Here is a 22,428-nt window from a genome sequence, read left to right as displayed (position 1 = left end):
GCTTATAAAAGCTAAGGATGGATGCATTGTGGCAAAATAGAGAAAAATAAGAAGAGAGTGGGAAATATAGGAAGAGAAAGGGAGTTAGGGTAGAACCAAAATGTAGTGAGAGGAGGCACAATTGTGCTTTGTGAATTTTGAGAGTTTATTTAGAGGGTAGTCTAATTATTTTGGGGAGAAATAAAAATAGTAAAGATAATTATTTCGGGATATTTTCGGGAAACACCGGAGTGTATTATTTTTGTTTTATCTCATTGTAACTCTAGAAAGTTTCTAGAGAACACCCTCTTGTAAACCTCATAAATTCAATAAAATTGTTTTATTGCTTCCGTTAAATTGTCGCAATCAAGAAAAATTCCCAACAATATGTTGTATTCATCATCTGAAGTGACAAAACAAGCTTCTCTGGCAAATACAGGCAGCACAAATCATTTAATTGGATCATTTTTGGACTGTGGAAAAGATACTACAGCTGAAAATGACGGAGGCATTCAATCTGCGGAAGTTCTAGCACAAAAACTGGAAAGCAACAGTAAGAAGAGGTGCCCTGAAGCTGTTATCAACGGGAGCCCCTCTATAAGTGGTGGTGGAAATGAAGTTACCGACAATGTGGATGTTCCCTGCCAAAGTAAGGGTGTCAACTTTAATGATTATTTTGCGCCTAGAAAGCAAGATCTTGACACTGTAGGTTCTGCTGAGGTGCTTGTTGATGAAGCAACTAAAACAAATGTTGATAATGGTACAGTGAAAGCTAAGAACAGGAAGAAGAATAAGAAGCATGGTGCATATTCTGATGGTCATGATGCACATTCTGATAGTCCTCCATCTGACTCAAAAACCCCTCTGATGTTAAATAGCAATCATGGTTTAGGAGCAAAGCCTCATACTGGAAACTCTAGCCCTGTAGAAGTTCAAGTTTCATTTACAAAAGCAAATTCTGGAAAAACAACACTTCAGCCGAACAAAGAGCCTTCAGAAGTTTCTGATACAGTGGCAAAACCTATGGTGTCTAGCAAGTCTCACAAGGATTATTCTGTCCCTGAAGAAGCTCCGCGATCCAATGATGCCAAGCCTGCTGGAGCTGTCAATGGTTTAAAGAGTAAAAAGGCTGAACCCAAGCTGGAAAGCTCTAAAAACATACAGTTACTAAGAACAAGAGTTAATGGGCATCATTCACTTGAAGACCACAATCATAAAGTGGGCAGAAAAGCTTCTGCAATTAAGAATGGGGAAGTTGTGAATAGCTCGAAACAAGTAAGGAGCTTATTAGGAGTATCAGGTTCGATATTCAAGGATGATAGTAGTGGTGAGGCTTCTTCTAATGAATATAGTAATTCAGATGCCAGCACCAGAACCCCATCAGATGCTTCATTGTCTTCTGACTATTCGGATGGAGAAAGCAATGCAGATTATGACTCATCACAAAGTGGTAAATTTAAAAATTTATTATCTTCTCACTATTCGGATGGATGAAAAGTGACATCACTTGTTGATCATTTTGCTTTTGTATTCTCATGTCTTGTCATATATGAATGGTTGTGTGCATATTCATTCCAATATCTTAAAACTGTTATTTGTTGGTACATCGGGTTCAAAGGACTCCTTGAAACACGAATTGCTTTGAACTGATAGCGTATGGCTCTATTAACATATCTCTCTCTATTTCATTGGCTCGTATGCTGAAGTTTATTTCTCTCTATTAGTGTATCTCTCTCTAATATGAATTGAAACTGTCACAGGATCTTGCAGCTGGAAAAGAGAAGAGGGGGGGTAGAAAAAGTCTTACGAAACCTATGTAAGTGAGAAAAGAATGATGACTTCCTTCTTACTGCTGCTTGCTCGGAGCGGACTCTAGACATAGATAATCTTTAATCTGCTTCATTTTACATGGAAGTTTATTTCTATACTTTTCCCTCATGATCACTATCGGTTAACTGCGTACTTTTTTCTGACTTAAGCAGCCCTTCTGGCATGACGCTGGATGAAATTCTAAAAAGTTCAAGGAGTTACAAGAAGGCCAAGCTAACAGCATCTCAATCACAACTTGAAGACCCAGAAAGCCTGCTGCCTCTTGATTTTGGCCCGGACGGTGCCTGTTGATTTTGTCCCAGACATTCAAGCTATGTAAGTTCTTCTGAGTTTTGTTGGTGGTGTTCTAGGCCCCCGGATTGTTTTGGGTTCAGAAAGAAAATGAGCCACTGGAGGATGTTTTTGTTCTTTTTACATTGTTTATCACATACATGTCCAAGTTTTGAATCCCAAATATTTCTTCTTTTTATTTGGATGTTAATACAATGAAATTTTATATATTAATACAATGAAGTTTTGATGCATGGATCCATGATTCACTGATAGAGAGAGGTACTATAGTATTTTTATCTAAGAAGTTAAAACTTTATATGTAGATCAACCTGAAATATTCCGAAGATAATCTCTCAATCCCTAAATATGTCCCTAGATGTGACATTTAAAAATCACTTAAAACAACCAACCTATATGCTTCTCATAAATAAAGCCTTGTAATAGATTAGCCTCCAAACATCCTTCCTATTGCAGGATCAAACTCTGCCATTATGCATCATAGAGAGGATTTGACTAAAAAATAGATTAATAGTAATGATGTTTTTATCAGGAAATTGCTTAGACACCATCAACATGAAAATGGGATGTGAAAAATGTTTAAAGCAGAAGATTTAGAGTAAAACAACAACAAAAGTTATGCATGAACATTTGAAATGATTAGTATATGAATTTGTATATATTCTAAACTAATGAAGAAAATGACTATGACTTAATGATAATGAAGATGAAATGATTGTAACTTCTTAGATCACATTTCAGGCCAAAGAAGCATTGCTATAGTGCTTTAAGACAATTCTAGAGCACACAACAAAAAGACATATCCTAGTATTATTGAAAGGATACTGAAATATGGAAAGATCATTACTCTGTTTCTCTGTTAAGTGAATTTTACATCATAAACATATAACAATATTACAGCATAACGGGATTAAATCTGTTATCAGCACCACAAGAATTAGTAAATCTCATTTCACATTACATCAAACACTTTAACAAGTTCGAATGCTATGATTCAAAGAAATTCCTTTAGTCAAAGGTCCTTTGGCAAAATCATCTTAACTAGTGACAGGGGCGGAACTAGGGGGGTTAGGGTGGGCTCGAGCCCAGCAAGCCGCCGGAGAATTGAAGAAAAAAAAATTTAGTAACGGTGTCTTATAATATTTTGGAGAGAATTATATTGACTCTATGTAGTATTATTTTAATATTTAAAGGTAGATGAAATGGTTAAAAATGCTTACTTCTATTTGAAAGGGCTTATGTTCAACTCCCTCCACTTGGCTCAGAAAATTGCTTTCGGCTGTGGAACCCGAATTGGTGCTTCTTTTGATGATTCAGGTTCTGGTATAATTGGCCTTGGAGGTGGCTCCATGTCTGAAATCAGCAGCATTCCTGAAGAAGGAGAAGAGGTGGCTCTACAAAAGAACACCATGTCCTTGCCACATCACTTCATTATCCGATTATATATTACAGTCCCAAAAGCCAAAGAACCATGAATGTAATTAGCCTATTCATATTGATTCTACTCTAATTATATGTTTAAGTTAGAGTGTGTATTGGAATTTAGTTACAAAATTTGCAAGGTTAAGAAGATGTACTACTTTAGTAATGCTGATGATGTAAAGCTATTATGCATCATACTGCTAGGAATCTTGTTCCATTCCATTCTAGACCACGCAACAAAAAGTCATATCCTAGTATTGTTGAAAGCAAGACAATACTGTAAAGTTCACATTCACATCTTTTCACTGTAGATATTGGCCGACCTAGAGGCGTAGTAGCAAATGAGAAATAAAACAAAAATTGCTTGAAACTGGTTTTTTTTTTTATTTTTTTTTTACTATGCTTAACAAATGATCTAATAAAAACAACAGCATTTATCAACTCCTATGGTCTTCTTTCACATGCAGTATGTGAACAAAAACGAATATTGATAGGAACACAAAATATTCAACAAACAAATAAGGAAAGATCATTATTCTGTTTCTCTGTTAAGAGAATTTTACATCATAAACATGTAACAATATTAGAGCACAATGGGATAAATCTATTATCAGCACAGCAGCACAAGAATTAGTAAATCTCATTTGCCATTACATCAAACACTTTAACAAAAACATCATCATCTCTTCCTTCTTTTTATTCTTTTACTCTATTTTAGGATCAAGGCTCTCCTTTCTTTCATTCTTTTTAACATTATGGATTCAATCTCCTATTTGGAGGAAGTTCACCAACTGTTTACTCCAGGTTCTGTCTCTCGAACCACCGCTCTCTTTGAAGCCCTCCACAAGGAGAGACCTGCCAAGCAACAAAATGCTACTATTCCTATTCCTGAAGAAGAAGGAATGCCAGATAATAATATTCCACAGACTGAAACCACTGTTTATACCATTCCTCGAGAAGAAATGGCAGTAGAAACTGAAATTAGCATTCCTGAAGAAGAAGAAGAAGAAGAAACGGAAGGGGTGGCTCTACAAAAGAACACTATGTCCTTGCCAATTAATAAAAGGCAGACGACTTCATTATCCAAATCATCTACTCAAAGTAAAGCTTCCAAGATCCCAAAGCCTTCTGCCAAAACACAGTTCTATGCAGGAACAAATTTCAATCCAAAGAGTAAGAGTTTGGCTGGGGACTTGATCAGCAACAAGAAGCTAACCTCAAAATCTGCTCTATCCCGAGAGTAAGAACTTGCTATTTGAATTTGATCATTCTTCATACTTTACCACAACTCAAATGGTTATCCTCATGTTTCTTTCTCTGACATCATTTACTAAATCATGCTAAATTTGTTGTACGGCAGTCGCAAGAAGTCAAATGGAAGCAAAGCAAGATCACCAACTATACCTTCTCCTTTCTTCTTTAGGACTGAAGAAAGAGCTGCAAAATGTAAAGAGGCAAGATTAGAAACTTGCTTTCAGCTTCCTCTTTCGGTCAATGGGGAGCGTATCATACCAAAAGCCAAAACAAACATGTCATGGCAAATTGAAGTTATATCGACATTATATATTACAGTCCCAAAAGCCAAAGGAGCATGAATGTAAATTAGCCTGTTCATATTGATCCTACTCTAAATATATATTTAAGTTATACTTTTGAATCAATTGTAGATGCTGATGATGTAAAGCTATTTTGAGATGCCTGTTATGATGCATCATACCACTACCAATTGGTAGGAATCTAGTGCCATTCACATTCACATTCGCATTCACATTTTTTCACTGTAGAGATGGAGGATACTAAAATTTTGAAGGTCTAGAAGCGTAGTAGCAAATGAGGACCATAATAAATTAATATGTCTAGTATAGAATCTAGATGTATGTATGCGAATAAAAACGAATATTGATAGGAACATAAAATATATCAACAAACAAATAAGGAAAGATCATTATTCTTTTAATACATGGTAAACATATAACAATATTACAACATAATGGGATAAATCTATTATCAGCACCACAAGAATTAGTAAATCTAATTTTCCATTACATCGAACATTTTAACAAATTCGAAAGCTATGATTCAAAGAAATTCCTTTAGTCAAGGTCCTTTGGCAAAATCATCTTAACTAGTAAAGCCACTTGGCAAGTTTGACGCTCAGCAAATTGCTTTTGGCTTGACCTTTTGGGAGGTCTACGTCTCATAGAAACTGTCTATTTGAGACTGTCCCTTAGTCCGTAGGTCCTAACACAAGATTAGAATAAGTTGTATCTCACTAATAGCTCGGACCCTCCCGAAAGGGGACCTTCTTCGCCTTCCACCTAAGCTGCGTAAGAAAGGCCCAAAGCTATATGGAACCCGAAATGGTGGTCCTTTTGATGATTCAGGTTGTTGTATAGTTGGCCTTGGAGGTGGCTCCATGTCTCTTATTTCTCAATTGAGTTAATTAGTATGTACATTAGGCGAATAGAATTCGAGTACAAGTGAGATAACATTTCTCAATTGTGTTAGTATCTCTTATTTCTTACAATTGACTTAATGTTTCTGGATTCAGAATTCTTCAATCAATACCAATAAAGTAATTGGATGCATCCATCTAGTTTGAACTGTGTATATTTCATTAAAAGAAAAGTTACAATTACAATCTGAATTTACATTTAAGGCAATAGACATGGAACTTGAGGATTTGAATTGGAAGATGAACCATGTGCATTCAAGCAATAAGAGGCAACCTTCTGGTTTTGTGGAGCTGAAGAAGTAATGTCGATATTAGATACTAAAATATTAGAGCAACCTACACTCTCACTGCACGCTATATTTACTGCTGTTTCCGTGAAGGATGTCCCTCGAATTCCACTAAACGATACATCACTTATTTTCACTGCATTGGTCTGCCAAACACCATCCAAAATTCAACTCAGTAAATTAACAAACACATATACAATAAGGTCCATGTGATCAAAATGGTATATACCTGATTCTGGCAGCCGCCCCCGGGGCAGTAAAATTGATCAATATTGATGGGATTTGAAGTATTTGAGAGTGTAATATCCTCAAATGACACCTTTCTAACATACCCTCTTCCTCCCTGCCAGGCTTTAATATGGACACCATTTAAAGAGGAACCAAACTTACAATGCTTGACATGTACTTCTTCCACCGTGTCTTCGTCTCCGTTATGTCCTAGGCTTCCAATACTATCATTCCATCGTGTCACATCATCAAATCAATATGTTACGTTATCCAAAGTTAATAAACTAACATGTCACATGAACGAACCTTATACCATGACCTTGAACGCATGAAACTCTAGTAATGTTGATAAAGGAACAGCCAGAAAGAATTGCAATACAATCATCACCTGTATTATTGTATATGGATACCTATTAGCTAGACTTTGAGAAAATAATAATTAGGAAATTAAATTATCTATAAAATGTTTATACATACCTGTTGAAATATAACAGTTCCTGACTTGAATATAAGTGGAGTGGGTGATATCCATGCCATCAGTATTAGGACTTGTTTCAGGATTAGTAATTGTAAGGCTTGAGATTACTACGTTATGGCAGTCTGATACTGATAGAAACCTCGACGGACTGTTTACTACCCTCAATCCATGTACTGTAAGATTCTCGCAATTACTAAATTTCAACCCCTGCCAACAAATAAGAAAAACATTATATTAAAAGAATAATTTCCATGAAATAAACTTTTTTTCTAAATAAGTCTTTTCCTAATGTCACAGCCAGCCGGAATTCATCTGAGGGATGGACCAACAAGAATGCCCACGGGTTAAGAGAAATGGTCAAGGGGCAAAATGATCATTTTACTGTTCATCGGAACATTGCCGGACAACCCGGTAGACATTGGACCAAAACCATGTGTGCATTCGTGCACGATGCAGCCCCTATCGGGGGCCAGCAGAACCAAGAGAGAGCCCCTATAGTGTCTTGAAAAGAGGACAAGACGTTGTTTTGTTCTATTAAACACTCGCGTTCCACAATGGCTGTTAAAGGATTCTAAATACGTTCATATTTGGTATGTGGATCCTTGGTGTAATTATAGACCTATGGAATTTGGCATAGTGGAAGTTCACGGGCCCGCGTGCGAGCCAAGCAGGGAAGCAAGCCCACATAACCTCGGTTTGGGTTACGGAGAACCTCAGGATGGCAAGGTGTATGAGCAACATGCCCAGAAGCTAAGCAACTTGGGGTTAAGGTTGAACTACTAATTGGAGCAGAAATTAGTAGTACTACACGTTGACAGATAGCGAAAAATTGTGTCCGTGACACTTACCATAGGCCGCTGACAACGATTAGCCTGCATACATAGATACGTATATATTAGTTAGGTGAAAGAAACTAAACTCAGGAGAAATTTTATATTATTCCCGGGACTGTCAAGATTTTATCATGTCTACATAAATTTTGACATGACAATATTTGAACGGTCAGAAATCAATTTAGCCCGAGACATAATAGAAATTTTGGTAAAATTAGATTGAGTTACTTACCACAGCACATTTCCACCATTCCGAACCTTGGCCATCAATTTGTCCATGTCCAGCCACGGTAAGTCCATTTACATTTATAAACACAATCCAGCTAGCCATGTAAGGAATTGTCCAATCTGATATTTTACTTGGTGCTACAATATTCCCATGTACCTATATATTCAAAGTGTATATATATATATATACACGAATTATAATCTTATTATTAAAAAAAAAACACAATTGAAAAAGAAATTAATTAAATTTACCAGAAAACGAATATCAGAGGATTTGCATGGACCGTTAAACCTGACCGGCTTCAAAAGAAATGTCTTTCTAGATGGAAGTACTAAAACAACATTGCCTGTCGACCCACATGCTGCTGACCATGCCTTCATCAACGCCTACATAAATCAAGAGAGACAGGCACAAACAGCCCCTATCAATAAATCCTAGATCCATCACTTGTGATAAGCTATGTTGCACGGATACTACTCTAAAACATAACTTTTGTAAAATAGTCTTGAAAAAACAACTGAAACGAAACAGATATGGACACAGATACGAAACGCTATTAAAAAGGAGTGTCTGTACAACATAGGTAATAACTAAAGTATCGTACTTGGGAATCGTCTGTTATTCCATCTCCAACAGCCCCAAAATTGATTACATCTATTACTCCAGCTCTAACCTCCCTAAATGCAACCACACACAATACTAACAATACTGTGTAAGGATTGATCTGCAAAGATCCAAAAGAAAAGGGGGTCAAATTCAAATTAACATTTCAAAGTAACTCAAGAAAGAGATATGGAAATTAATGTCACCATTTTCACAGGCTAACTATGAATATCCAAAACAAACAAATTAATGATTTGAGGTTGAAGAAGAACATGTATTTATAACAAGTTTTTTTATGGTCTAGATACAGTAGCTACCACCAAATATTGCAGTAATATCTACTATTTCCTCTCTTATGGAAACCAAATCCTTATTTTTGTATATTTCCCTATCAACAATTGTCAAATATGTAAACTCCTCTCAATTTTAGTATTCTAGTTAATTTGTTGCCATATGGGGTTTTATCATCCTACCTTAAATGATGATATCCAATTCAAATTCTGATACCACAAAATCTAGTCCTTTTAATACATATTCTAAGGGTCTGTTTGGTAATGCGGTAATGCAATGTAATGTAATCAAAGTTGTAATGTAATCAAATTTGTAATAATGTAATGGAATGGAATGATGATTCTATTACAATGTTTGGTTGATAAATAAAAACAAAATGATAGAATGTAATGATCATTACAATACTTATGTTTTCCTAATTAAATGTAATTATAAAATTTTATTTACATAATTAAAATAAATGAAAACATGAAAAATGAGAAAAACGTGAAAAGCATAAAACACGAAAAATGGAAAAAAACTTGAATCGAAATCAAATATAAAATTATATTAACTGAAATCAATAAATTAATGAATAGTTTTTCGTTTTTTAGTTTCCATTTTCAACATTTTCACCGTTTTTTGTTTTTTTTTCCGGTTTCCCGTTATTTTTTCATTTTCAATTTTCCATGTTTTTCTCTTTTTGTGTTTTTAAGATGTGAGATTTGATAAATGAGAGGTTAGATTGAGGTTTAAAAATAAGAATTAGAATTACATATGCTTTGGATGTAATGAGAATTCAAATCATTTTTCTATGTAATGGGGATTACAAGAGGTTGTTGAACAAAATTTAACTAATGATTTTCTCATTCCATTACAACAAATTTGCAACATGCAACCAAACATGGTAATGGGCCTTGAATGTAATGGTCATTCCATTACGAAGCCCATTACATCTTACCAAACGGGGCCTAAGTGTGTTTTTTCCCCAAAATAACATGAAAAAAGCACCTTCGCTGTTGTTGCATTTTTTTGATCTTAAAGTTGCCAAGATGTTCTTTCGGAACCAACAATATCGAATAGGAGGAGAAATAAAGCCGCAATTGCAATTTGAAGGAGAAGACCCTTTAGTGCGGCACCCGCGACAAGCATACCCTTATTTTTGTTAAGGTGCAAAAATACCTCAATTTTACCTCTAACGTCTAAAATGGTGCAAGTTTAGCCCTAACGTTGGTAGCCAAGAATAATTTTACCCCTAACGTTAATAATTTGGGTCAATTTTAGATAATATTATAAAACACGGATATTTTTGCTCCTTATTCTGTATCAATTGCATATCAATTCGTTCTAAAAATGGATTTCATGCTTTTTATAATTTAATCATAGAATTGGAGATTAATATTTATAAATTTGGTGATTTTTTTAATTTTTTTGTCAAATTCGTACAAAAGATGGTATATTTTTTTATTATTTTTTTCACATCCCAACATATGTTTGTGATTTGTTACTCATAAAATGACACACGTGTGAAGTGTAGATAACAACATTCATGACCGAGACGACAGTTTGATGAATTATTTCTCAAATTGATCCAAATTATAAACGTTAAAGGTAAAATTGCTATTAGCTGCCAACGTTAGGGATAAAATTGTTCTTTACTAAGCCGTATGTGTGGTTTGAAATTTTTTAAATACGGACCAAAAAAAAACCCATCTAAATATTTCTACGTGACAAATTTTCAATAATAATAATTACTAAAACACCTCATGTTTATTAACGATTTTAGTAAAAAAAAAAAATTCTATTTTTGTAAATAGACAAAACTTCATACTTATGCACATTTTAAAAAGAAGATCTGTCTAAATCGTCTCTAGTCCCCGTATAGATACTCAAAATCGAAAATCTCATAAGCATTTTTTTAACCACTAGATGATTTTTAGCTGCATGGATTCCGTCTAGGGACCGCCTAAACGATGATGTTGTGAATTTATTTTTTGATTTATAATACTTTTGAATTGTTTTAATGATATTGTTGTTGAAATATTGAAGTTTGCATATTTTTAAAGATACATGTTATAAATATACGTATTTTTTATATTAAATAAAATTATAAAAAATAATATAATACATATTTTAATTAAATTTACATGACAATTTATTGATTAACAAATAAAAAAACATAAAAGTACAAATCCGATTGATTTCCGACTAATCCTTGAAGGCCCTGTCTGTCCGTACAACACCAAGTATTTTTTACAACCTTATACTCACACATGCAGACTTTTAAACTACGAAAAGGCTTGTGCAAATACATAAAACCATTTCATTTTTGTAATTACCTTTTATATTGATGAGATAAGATGAAAAAAATATTCCTAATATTGACAACTAGAAGTAATTTTATCCACATCATCTAAAATTGTGTACTTTTACCCCTAAAATTAGCAATGAATAGCAATTTTACCCTCCGATGTTGCCAAATTAGGTCAATTTCAAACATCATTAAAAAAAATAGGCTTAATACATACGCAGCCCTCTGAACTTGTGGCGCTGACCTGGCAAAATACAAAGCTGCAATAATCCAAGCGCCACATCGGAGAGGATGGGCAAATTGGGTGGCTTTTTTGAAGTTTAGGGGGTCAATAGGTTGTCCTTTAAGTTTAGGGGGTAAAATGAAAAAAAAAAGACAAGTTCAGGTGGCTGTGTATGTATTAAGCCTAAAAAATATAGATATTTTTTGTTCTCTACTATGCATGAGTCGCATATCAATTGGTTCTAAAAACAATTATTTTTTACGCTTTTATAGTTTCATAATAGAATTAGAGATTAATATATATTTAAATTTGGTAAAATATTTGGAGTTTTAATTATTTTTTTTTGCCAACTCGTACAAAATAAAATATGATTTTTTTCTCTCCATGTGTCTACATATATTTATATGTCACTGTGAGTGATAAAATACCTCAGACGTGTGGTGAAAATGCCAAAATTCATGATTGCAAAGACAGTTTGATGAATTATTTATCAAATTTACACAACCCGTCAACATAAGATATCAACATTATGGGTGTATTTTATATCTTATCCCTATATTAATATTATTATGAAACCCATCAATGTCAATTATTTTTCAATTCCACCAACACCTCCAACTGATGGTTCAGCTGTTAGCTAATAGTTGTTGCGGTTACTGTTAGTTGTTTGCAGTTGCAGTAAGCTGTTAGCTGTTGCCGTTAGCTGTTTGTTATTAGTTGTTTAGTTATTAGTGTTTGGTAAAATTATATTGAACTGTTGTTGTTTGGATTTAAAATGTCTAATATAGACATGTTTTAAATAATCAACCAAGAAATTATAAAAGGGATAAGGTGAAAAAATGCTCATAACATTTATAATTATGAGTAATTTTACTTTTAACGTCTAAAATGATGCAATTTTACCCATAATATTGGCAGTTATGAGCAATTTTACCCCTAACATTGGCAAGTTTGGCCGGCTAGTTTTAAAAATAGATTTCATATTTATTGTGATTCAATAATAAAATTGATTTGATATTTATAAATTCGGCGAAATACTAATGATGATAAAATGATGCACATGTAAAGTGTAGATGACATATTCATGATCAATAAGACAGTTTGATAAATTATTTCTCAAATTGATCAAACTTGTCAATGTTATGTGTAAAATTGCTCTTGGTTGCCAAAGTTAGGAGTATAATTGCATCATTTTAGATGTTATGAGTAAAATTGTTCCTAGCTATGAATATTATGAGTATTTTTGCATATTATCCTATTATAAAATTAAAAAAGTATTATACAAATTAATAAAAATAATCTATATAAAAAAATAAGAAAATAAAAATAAAAAATTTATTGAACACAACAAAACCTTGTTCTTCCGGTAATTATGCGTAGAAATATAAATAATGTTAAAGGAGAAACATATTTTGTAGAAATAAGAAGGATAATTTTGTCAATAACAAATAACTACAAATAGTTGTTTATGAAAAACTCCAAATATGAACTTTTCGTGAAAAGCTCCAAAATGCTAAACGCTGCGGTTATATAAACCTAACCAAACGCTATATTTCTTGCGGTTTGGAGTGAAACGTTAAATGCTCATCCGAAAATCTAAAACAAACACCCCCTAAAACTATAATACCTCTTTTCTCAAAAAAGAAAGAAGAAGAAAAAAAAACTTCTCCTGTGTTACATCATTACTTCATTATTGTAAACTAGTTTTTGGTCCATGTGATGCACATATTCATCTTGGCATATAAATATTAAAAAAATTTGTACTTTAATAATTAAAATTAATGACATAAAGGCGTTATCTAAATTAAATTTTATTATTTTATTTACTTTGAATAATTTTTTTCTAGATAAATATAATAATATAATTAAAATATATTATATTATATTTTTATCATTAAAAATGAGGAAGTGACACCTCAGCTCAATCGTTACTGTTATATATCTATACTATATATAATTACGGAAGCAGAGAGAAATGAGAAGAAGTGTTTTAGAGGTCTTTTTGATGAGTTGTCAACGTAGTAAAAAAATCAGATTAAAAATATTTAATTAATTAAAAATAAGAAATTTATATTTATAATATATTAAATAATTACTAGCTTATTAATTAATTAAAATAATAAAAGAAAGCAAGAGTTACGGGAAGATGAAAAAACACAAAGCAAAGGAAATCCAAAAGTCACATTGAGATAATTATGTACATTAATTAAATAAAAATAAATTTTGATGCTCAAAATCCTAAAAATGTACATTAATTATGGATATTGAGATAATTGCTTTTGAAACATTGGCTTATATAATTTTTAACTATTATATTATGGTTCGTACAAAATTGTTAGTATTTCAAGAGTTTTTAACAGATGAAAATAAAATATGATCATAGGACAAATTATTGAAAAATATTAATTAAGAAAATATTATTATTTGAATCTCTTCAAATTCTCAAATGTTGAGCATAATGATTCTAATTAATATAATTAATTTCACATATTAATTATAAAACGTTTTTTTTTGTACTGAGTGGTTACAATTGCGATTTAATTCTATTTAACTAAAATTAATTTATGGACTTAATACTTCATTAAGAAAAAATAAAATGTTTAATTAATGGGCATAAAATATTTTCACTCTCCTCTTTATACGCTTATGTCTCGATATTCTCTCTTATTTTAAAAAAAAAAACCCGAGAGGAAGATGGTTCTCTCCTAATTATCTTTTTCGTCCCTTCATTTTTTTTTCAATTCTTTTGTTCGTTTTTCTTACTTACAAAATTCATGAATATATAATTATTAGAAAATATTAATGAAGTCAAATAAGTGATATCTGCGAGTATGACTGATATTCTATATAGTGAAAGAATGAAGAACAAATTGATTGAATGTCTTGATGAGATATTACGAGATGAAAATAGGAGAAATCATCATCTTAAACTGATTCAATTAGATATATTAGGTTATTGTAGCAGAATGAATAATTGAATTCGAATACTTGGTGATCATGAAATTCCATCAACCAAAATAATTATCATCAAGATGAATTTGTGACTAATTCTTACGAATTTTATTTTTTTATATGTAACATATTGAATTGATAAAGTTTCTTCATATGCAACATTAGAAAAGTATTGATCGTAATAGTTTATAGAATAATATATTGATGTTGCTTCCATTTTAACATAGATTGTAATTCTTTTGTATCGTAGATGTAATATTTAATTTTAATTGTAGTTTAATTCAATTTTTGTTTAACCTATATTGTAATTCTGTTGTATCATAAATATAATATTTAATTTTAATTATAGTTTAATTTAATTTTTGGTTTTTTATTATATTCTAATATATTTCTTAATTAATCTGCTATTTTATTATTATTGTTTCACAGAATATTTGGAATATAAAAATGTATTAAAATTCCTAAAAAGTACAAATCATTGAATTTTGTAAAAATAAATAAATTATTCATCTTTAGTTAAAATTCTATAAAAAAGTAGTCAATTATTTTTAAAATTAATTTAATTTGAATTATCATTAAAAAATATATATTAATTTCAAATATACATAATATAAATTTTTTTCATAGCATGATATAAAATTATTTAAAAGTAAATATGTCAATTTATTTATTTATCTAAATTATATAAAAGTTTTATACCCCGTGCATCGCACGGGTTTTCGACTAGTTATATGTAGAAGATATGCAAAGAATTAGAGAGAATTTAGGGATTAATCTAAATTCTGTAGAACTCTAGATATAATACGAATAAAATAATCTTTTTATAGATAAATATAATTAAAATTAATTTTTTATATATATTATATTATATTTTTTATCATCAAAAAAGGAGGAAGCTACACATTAGCTTCATCATTACTATTTTATATTATATATAGACATGCAGATAATTTGAAAGAGAATTTAGAAATTAATCTAATAAATTATGTAGAACTCTTAGATATAATATAAATAAAATAATCTTTTTATAAATAATTATAATAGTATAATTAAAATGAATATATTATATATTATATTTTTATCAGTAAAAATGGAAGACGTGACACATCAGCTCCATTGTTACTATTTTATGTTATACATAGATATGCAGAGAATTAAAGAGATTTTAGGAGAGAATTTACATATTAATCTAAATTATGTAGAATTCTTAGATATAATATGAATAAAATAATATTTTTATAGATAAATATAGGCATAACACTCATTTTAATCCCTAAACTAAAGCTTCAAAGTCAATTAGGACTTTAAACTATCAAATCAATTAAGTCTCTGAACTAAGCAAAAACCATCAATTGAATCCTTATGCTATCCTAAAATCAGAAACTGTGACTAATTGACATTGACTGTAATGATCTAGGTGTTGGCTCAAAATGGATTTGAGGAAAAGTTTGAAACTGTTCAACCGAATGATTTTCGGTAAGGACTCAATTGATGATTTTTGCATAGGATGAGGAGTCAATTGGTGATTTTTACTTGGCTTAATACATCATTTGCCTCCTAAACTTGTCCAAAAAGTTTGGTTGGCCTCCTGAACTTTCAAAGTGTCCCGATAGTCTCCTCAACTTGCATAAAATGTTCAGTTAACCCTCTGAACTTGCACAAAATATAATCAATTGATCACTCGGTTATAAAAAAAAGTAAGTTAAATGCGGAAGATATATTACACGCGCCTTAAGAAAAAGTAAAACGACCAAGATCATGTGTATATAGTTTAATATTAGCAAAGAGAAGTTTTATAGTTGAACAAGTAATAACTTCTTTTTTAATCTATTTTTGAATTATGTAATAACATTCTAAGATGCGTGTAATACATCTTCCGCATTTAATTTACTTTTTTGGACAAGTTGAGGGGACTATTGGGATACTTTGAAAGTTCAGGGGACCAATCAAGTTTTTTGGACAAATTCAATGGGCAAATGATGTATTAAGCCTTTTTATTTAGTTCATGGATCTCATTGATGATTTTGATAGTTTAAAATTAAAATGGGTATTATTCCATAAATATAATAATATATGAAAAAAGGGTTAAATACATTAATATCATAATTAAATACAAAATTACAACTAAGTCATATCACCAAATTTAATTTTAGTTAAGTCATTATTTTCTATATATTACGATTTTACACCCCAATTTAAAAATTATAAATTTCAGTTCATAAATTCTAAACCATAGACAATATATTCTAGACCCCTAATTTATAAACTCTAGTTCTTAAAATAGATTAAAAGTAGTGATTTTATTAGTTTGAAATAATTCAAAATTATAATTTGACATAATTGTAAATAGTTTTTAAAACATGAATTTTTGTCTAATTTTCCCTTGAAAGAAATTAGGGTCAATTACATGAATATCATAATTAAGTACAAAATTACAACTAAATCATATCACCAAATTTAATTCTTAATATGTCATTATTCTCTATATATTATGATTTTACAATCTAATTTAAGAAATCTAGACTCCAATTCATAAGTCAAAAACCCTAGAAAATATATTCTAGACTTCTAATTTATAAATTCTAATTCTTAAAATATATTAAAAGTACTAATTTTATTAGTTTGACATAATAAAAAATTATGACTTGACATAGTTGTAAATAGTTTTTAAAAGATGAATTTCTGTGTAATTTTCCCAAGAAATTAGCACCCCATTCTTTCACCTTAACGGAAAATGAGAAAGAAACCTTAACATCTCCTTCTCAAGATGTTGTGCCCAACCCAATGGGCTAGGCGTAGAGATGATGTTATATGGGCCTTAATTATTAAAATAGGTTATATGGACCATTTAGGATTTTAAACAAAAATGTTGATATATATACTGATTTTTTTTTTTTTTTGAAACTATATATATACTGATTCTTATATATATGTTTATATAGGTACTAATTTTTCAAAACAAAAATGTTAAAACAAATTTCAACATAATATATATAAAAGGGTTAAACTCTAATTTAAATTTTCCGTAATTACTACATGCAATTTAGCATTTTGTTTAATGAAAATAAACTATAACTAACAATTAAAAAAATATATAATTTTTAAAAAATTAATGTTTAACCTATAGAAAATTAAATGTGTTTATTTTTTCACATGACATTTTCAAATGTTTTAACCAACACACCAAACGACGAAGTTTTACGTGCTGGAGATTAAAAAAAGTTCCCAACCCGTCAGAGCTGGACTTTGAAAAATTAGCCCTCCTGGATGTGAATTTCTGGCTCCGCCGATGCCTTTATGTGACAACAATGCATGACTATACACAGAAATTAAGATTCTTAACTGATTTGTCACAACAATTTTCTTATCATCTCTAAATAAGCTGTATAGTAGAGTAATAATTTAAAACTCTTTCCTTTCTAGAAAAAATAATATATGTTCAAAATTTTTAAATCAAACAACAACAACAAAGTCTTAGTCCCGAAATGATTCGGGATCGGCTAATATGAACCATCATATGAAACTGTGCAATCAAGTCGTATCAGCGACACAAATTTTCTCCCTCCACTCTGTCCTATCCACTACCATATTCTCCTCAATCCCTAATAAACTCATATCACTCTCGATCACCCTCCTCCAAGTTTTCTTAGGTCTACCCCTACCCCTCACCACTACATCCCTTTGCCACTCTTCAGTCCTCCTAACGGGCGCATCAAGCGCTCTTCGTCTTACATGGCCAAACCACCTTAGTCGGTTTTCCCTCATTTTATTTTCAATAGATGTAACCCCTACTTTTGTCCTAATTATTTCATTACTCACCAGTGTTTCACTGCCCAACACTCCGTACCGTATAACAATGTTGGTCTGATTATCGTGTGGTAGAATTTTCCCTTCAATCTATTAGGCATGTCGGGGTCATAAAGGAAACTCGTAGCACTCTTCCACTTCACCCAACCAGATTTAATCCTATGAGCAACATCCCCATCTACTTCTCCATCCGTTTGGATAATAGATCCTAAATACCGGAAGCACTCTGAGGCCTGAACAACTCTCCCATCTAGGGTGATTGTCCCTACCTCCCTACTCCTATCGTTGCTAAACTTACACTCCAAATATCCTGTCTTACTTCGGTTCAACTTAAAGCCTCTAGATTCTAAAGTTTGTCTCCATAGTTCCAACTTCCTCTCCACACCTTCTTTCGTCTCATCAACCAACGCAGTATCATCTGCAAACAATATGCACCATGGTATGCCATCTTGAAGTGAACTCGTTATTTCATCCATAACGATGGCAAAAAGAAATGGGCTTAGTGCAGAATCTTGATGCACTCCAATCGTAATAGGGAACTCTTCAGTCTTCCCAACACTAGTACGTACACTCATGCATGCTCCTTCATACATGTCCTTTATGATGTCAATATATTTCCATAAAATTGCCTTTTCTTATTAAGGCCCACCAAAGTACTTCCCTTGGTACCTTATCATATGCCTTCTCTAAGTCAATGAAAACCATATGCAAATCTTTCTTCTTATTTCGATAGTGCTCCATTAATTGTCTCATTAGATGGATGGCTTCCATAGTTGATCTTTCCGGCATAAAGCCAAACTGGTTTTCCGAGATCTTCACTTTCTTCCTTAGCCTTTGTTCGATCACTCGCTCCCAAAGTTTCATAGTGTGACTCATTAATTTGATTCCTCGATAGTTGACACAATCTTGGACATCACCTTTGTTCTTATACAAAGGGATTATGATACTTTTCCTCCATTCTGATGGCATCTTATTGTGTCTCCAAATTTTGTTGAAGAACCTCGTCAACCATTTGATTCCTCTCTCTCCCAAACATCTCCAAATCTCAATAGGGATGCCATCAGGTCTCATTGCTTTCTTCAATCTCATTTTATTTAATGCTATTTTGATTTCACCCTTTTGAATTCTCCACATGCAATCACGATTTATCATATCGTGAGGGATACTTATATCTCCAACATCTTGTCTGCGATCTCCCTTTTGGTAAGGACGGTCTTCGGAGAGATTTAAGGTTCGTTTTCCGGTTATGTCAATTTGAAAAAATCTTTAGTAAAAAAATACAATTAACTATGTACCCATGGTTCCATTATATAACAACAAGATGAACAATTATAAAAATAATTAAAATATTTCGAAACAGAAAAACATGTAAAAGGATATGTCAATACATGGTAAAATACACAGCAAAAATAGAAGAGAAGTAAAATCTGAAAATAAAAAAACAAAAAATATGGAGGGATAGTATCCTTCCCAAAAACTTTATCAATTCAATTCACTATGTAATCCTTGAACAAGTTTTGTAAGATATTGTTGATATTGCAGAATAATTAGGGAGAGAGATTGAATGAATTAATTCCCTCAATTAGGGTTTCTATTAATCACAAGTATATATATCACCGGAGATATAAACCTACTACATTACTTAGACTAGTAATACAAATATAACTCTATTTAATCTAATAATACAAGTATAACTCTATTTAGAATAGGTTAGAATTATCCTGAAGATAAGTAAAGATAATAGAGAATATTATCTCTAACACTCCCCGCAAGCCAATGCCTATCTTGAACAAGTAGTCGGGAACAAAGCATAGTTAACCGAGAGCTAGGTAGCAACTTGGTGAGAATTTCAAGCAACATGATCATCAGCCGGAATGAAGCGAACACTAAGAAAACCGTTGGTGACTTGTTCGCGAACAAAGTGATAATCAAGCTCAATGTGTTTTGTCCATGCATGAAACACATGATCAGAAGTGAGGTAGATAGCACCCACATTGTCACACCATAGTTGCACTGGTGTGGGAATCAGAAATCCCAAGTCTGCCAACAGAGTGCGAATCCAAAGCAGCTCCGCAGTGGCATTTGCGACTGCTTTATATTCAATTTTGGTGGATGAGCAAGCGATCGTTGGTTGTTTGCGAGTTTGCCACGAGATGATGCTCTTGCCAAGGTAAACACAAAAGGCGCCCATAGACCTTCTATTATCAGGACACCCACCTGATGCGCGTTTTATGTATACGTGCACGTGAAGGCAAGTGTACCTTAGTCGTTATCAGGGTAAATTTCATCAATGGTGTACAACCTTTGCTCCATTTCACACTTTGGTGTACAACCTTCAATTTGTCTCACTAATATGTACGACCTTATAGATGACCGGACACTGTGGTGTACATCGGGTAAAAATGACCGGTCAACGCGAAGTCAACGTGCCACGTCGGCAGTTTGACTGGTCAAAAAATCAAAATTTGACCATCTAATATGAAATTACCCCTATACCCCTACCCTTTATCCCTTCATCTTCTTTCCTCTATTTCTTTCTCTCTCTTCTATAATGAGATTAATGGAGTTTCATGATTATTTTCAAATCAGAATCTAAATTCCAAACATTTCATTCCTGAAAATTAAAATCATAATAAACAAATATAGCTGTTCCTTCTGAATATTTCAATTCAACGTCTCTTGTTCCTCCTCTAATCATCAACAAAGCCAAAGCTTTTACTTTAGCACCCTCCTCAATTCATCATCTCTGTATTGTACCCATTATATCCTCTCAGCACCACATCCACCTGAAAATCAAGTCAATACCCATTAATAATAATTCAATCTTTTTTATTCTTGATCGCACAATAATTTCAAAAGAAGTAAAAGAAATTGCATACCGTGCGATTGAAATGGTTAGTCAAAGAAGCACCCCAACCTCCATCAGCAAAGGATTCTTCAGTTATAAAATCACCAAAAAGATAAATTTTTGGTCTCATTTCAACGAAATCTCAAATGGGTATTTCGTATTTGCTCTTGAAAATAAGAAAATGGGTCTTTCGGTGTTGGGTGAGTCGATGTCAAAGGCGTAACCGATCATGTCTTAATGAAAAGGCATGTTCTTTCTTAAATGCTGCTCAACAAATGCTAAAAAGTTTGGCTATGAAATTGAAAAGCTTAGATTGGGGACTGAGAGTTGAGATTGTTTGGTTGTTAATGTTAATGAATGATTTTGTGGTTTCAGATTTCTCAATTTGGTTTTTGTAACTAGAGAGAGGTTTTGTTAGTTACAAGTATGGACATCTTTGTGTTAGAGAGATGAAGATAAAATCTGAATTTTTTTGGAGAGAGAGAGAGAGGGGTTAGAGAGAGAAAGAAATGGAGGGAAGAAGACGAAGAAATGGAAGGATATGGGTAAAGTAATAAGGGTATTTTAGACAATTCAAATTTAGGGGTCCCATGTTTTAAATTGGAGAGATGTAAAAAAAGATGACGTGGCGCGTTGACTGACGTTGACCGGTCATTTTAACCGGCCATACACCAAAGTGGGAGGTCACCTATAAGTTCATATATATTAGTGAGACAAATTGAAGGTTGTACACCAAAGTGTGAAATAGGTCAAAGGTTGTACACCATTGATGAAATTTACCCGTCGTTATCAAGTAATAAAGTGAAAGTAGAGTATCGTTCCCACGAGGATGGTGATTATAAGTACTAATCATTTTGGTTACTATCTATTATTTAAACAATCAAAAGGTAGAGTTTGTTGGACAACCAAGTTAAGACTTTAATTAACAAGTGAGATGAAAATTGTACAAAATTAGATAAAAGAATACTTATAATGAAAGAAACTAAGTCTTCTAGCTTCACTTAACCTCTTTGCTTGGTAATAATACTTAACCCCTTTTAAGTTGTTTTATCCTTTTTAAGATGGCGATTCTTTCTTATTAACTATTAGTTCGCGAGATTGGTTCTAAACTCTCAACTAATTACTTTCCCTTGGTCCGACTAAAGTAATTAATCAAAAGAAGCATTAAATTTTATTAATATAAACCTTTTTAACCTACTTTACCTTGGTCCGGCTAAAGTGATTACTTAAGATTCAAGAAAAACCGCTCGAGTAATTAGTTCTAAACTTTCGATTAATTACTTTCCCTTGGTCCGGCTCAAGTAATTAATCCAAAGAAGCATTAAGTTTTCTTAGTTCCAACCTTCGATTTATTACTTTCCCTTAGTCCGGCTCAAGTAATA

At 32.2% G+C, this 22,428-nt stretch overlaps 1 protein-coding gene across 5 annotated transcripts; it reads left to right on the top strand.

Moving 5' to 3' along the window:
- The first annotated feature begins 39 nt into the window (after nt 1-39).
- On the top strand, nt 40-5,213 carry LOC136229118 (uncharacterized). 5 transcript variants are annotated; one of them, XR_010688976.1, is made up of 5 exons: nt 40-1,429; nt 1,740-1,795; nt 1,962-2,124; nt 4,327-4,762; nt 4,883-5,213. XR_010688976.1 is itself a non-coding variant. In XM_066017696.1 (3 exons), exons 1-2 carry the CDS (start codon nt 367-369, stop codon nt 1,772-1,774), a joined length of 1,098 nt encoding a protein of 365 aa, XP_065873768.1. In that variant the 5' UTR covers nt 40-366; the 3' UTR covers nt 1,775-1,795; nt 1,962-3,309. The 5 variants fall into 5 exon arrangements, 1 of the variants encoding a protein (XP_065873768.1); XR_010688975.1 differs by lacking the exons at nt 4,327-4,762; nt 4,883-5,213 and adding an exon at nt 3,418-3,892; XR_010688973.1 differs by lacking the exons at nt 4,327-4,762; nt 4,883-5,213 and adding an exon at nt 3,366-3,892.
- The last annotated feature ends 17,215 nt before the right edge of the window (nt 5,214-22,428 follow it).

This window comes from Euphorbia lathyris, chromosome 5 (genome assembly GCF_963576675.1).
Source record: "Euphorbia lathyris chromosome 5, ddEupLath1.1, whole genome shotgun sequence".
Lineage (NCBI taxonomy): Eukaryota > Viridiplantae > Streptophyta > Magnoliopsida > Malpighiales > Euphorbiaceae > Euphorbia > Euphorbia lathyris.
The sequence above is the reverse complement of the archived record's forward strand: the minus strand, read 5'-3'. Positions and strand labels throughout refer to the sequence as shown.

Coding starts and splice junctions, on each gene's coding strand:
- LOC136229118 (XM_066017696.1), top strand. CDS start 367: ATGTTGTATTCATCATCTGAAGTGACAAAACAAGCTTCTCTGGCAAAT. Junction 1,430..1,739: donor TTATGACTCATCACAAAGTG/GTAAATTTAAAA, acceptor AAACTGTCACAG/GATCTTGCAGCTGGAAAAGA.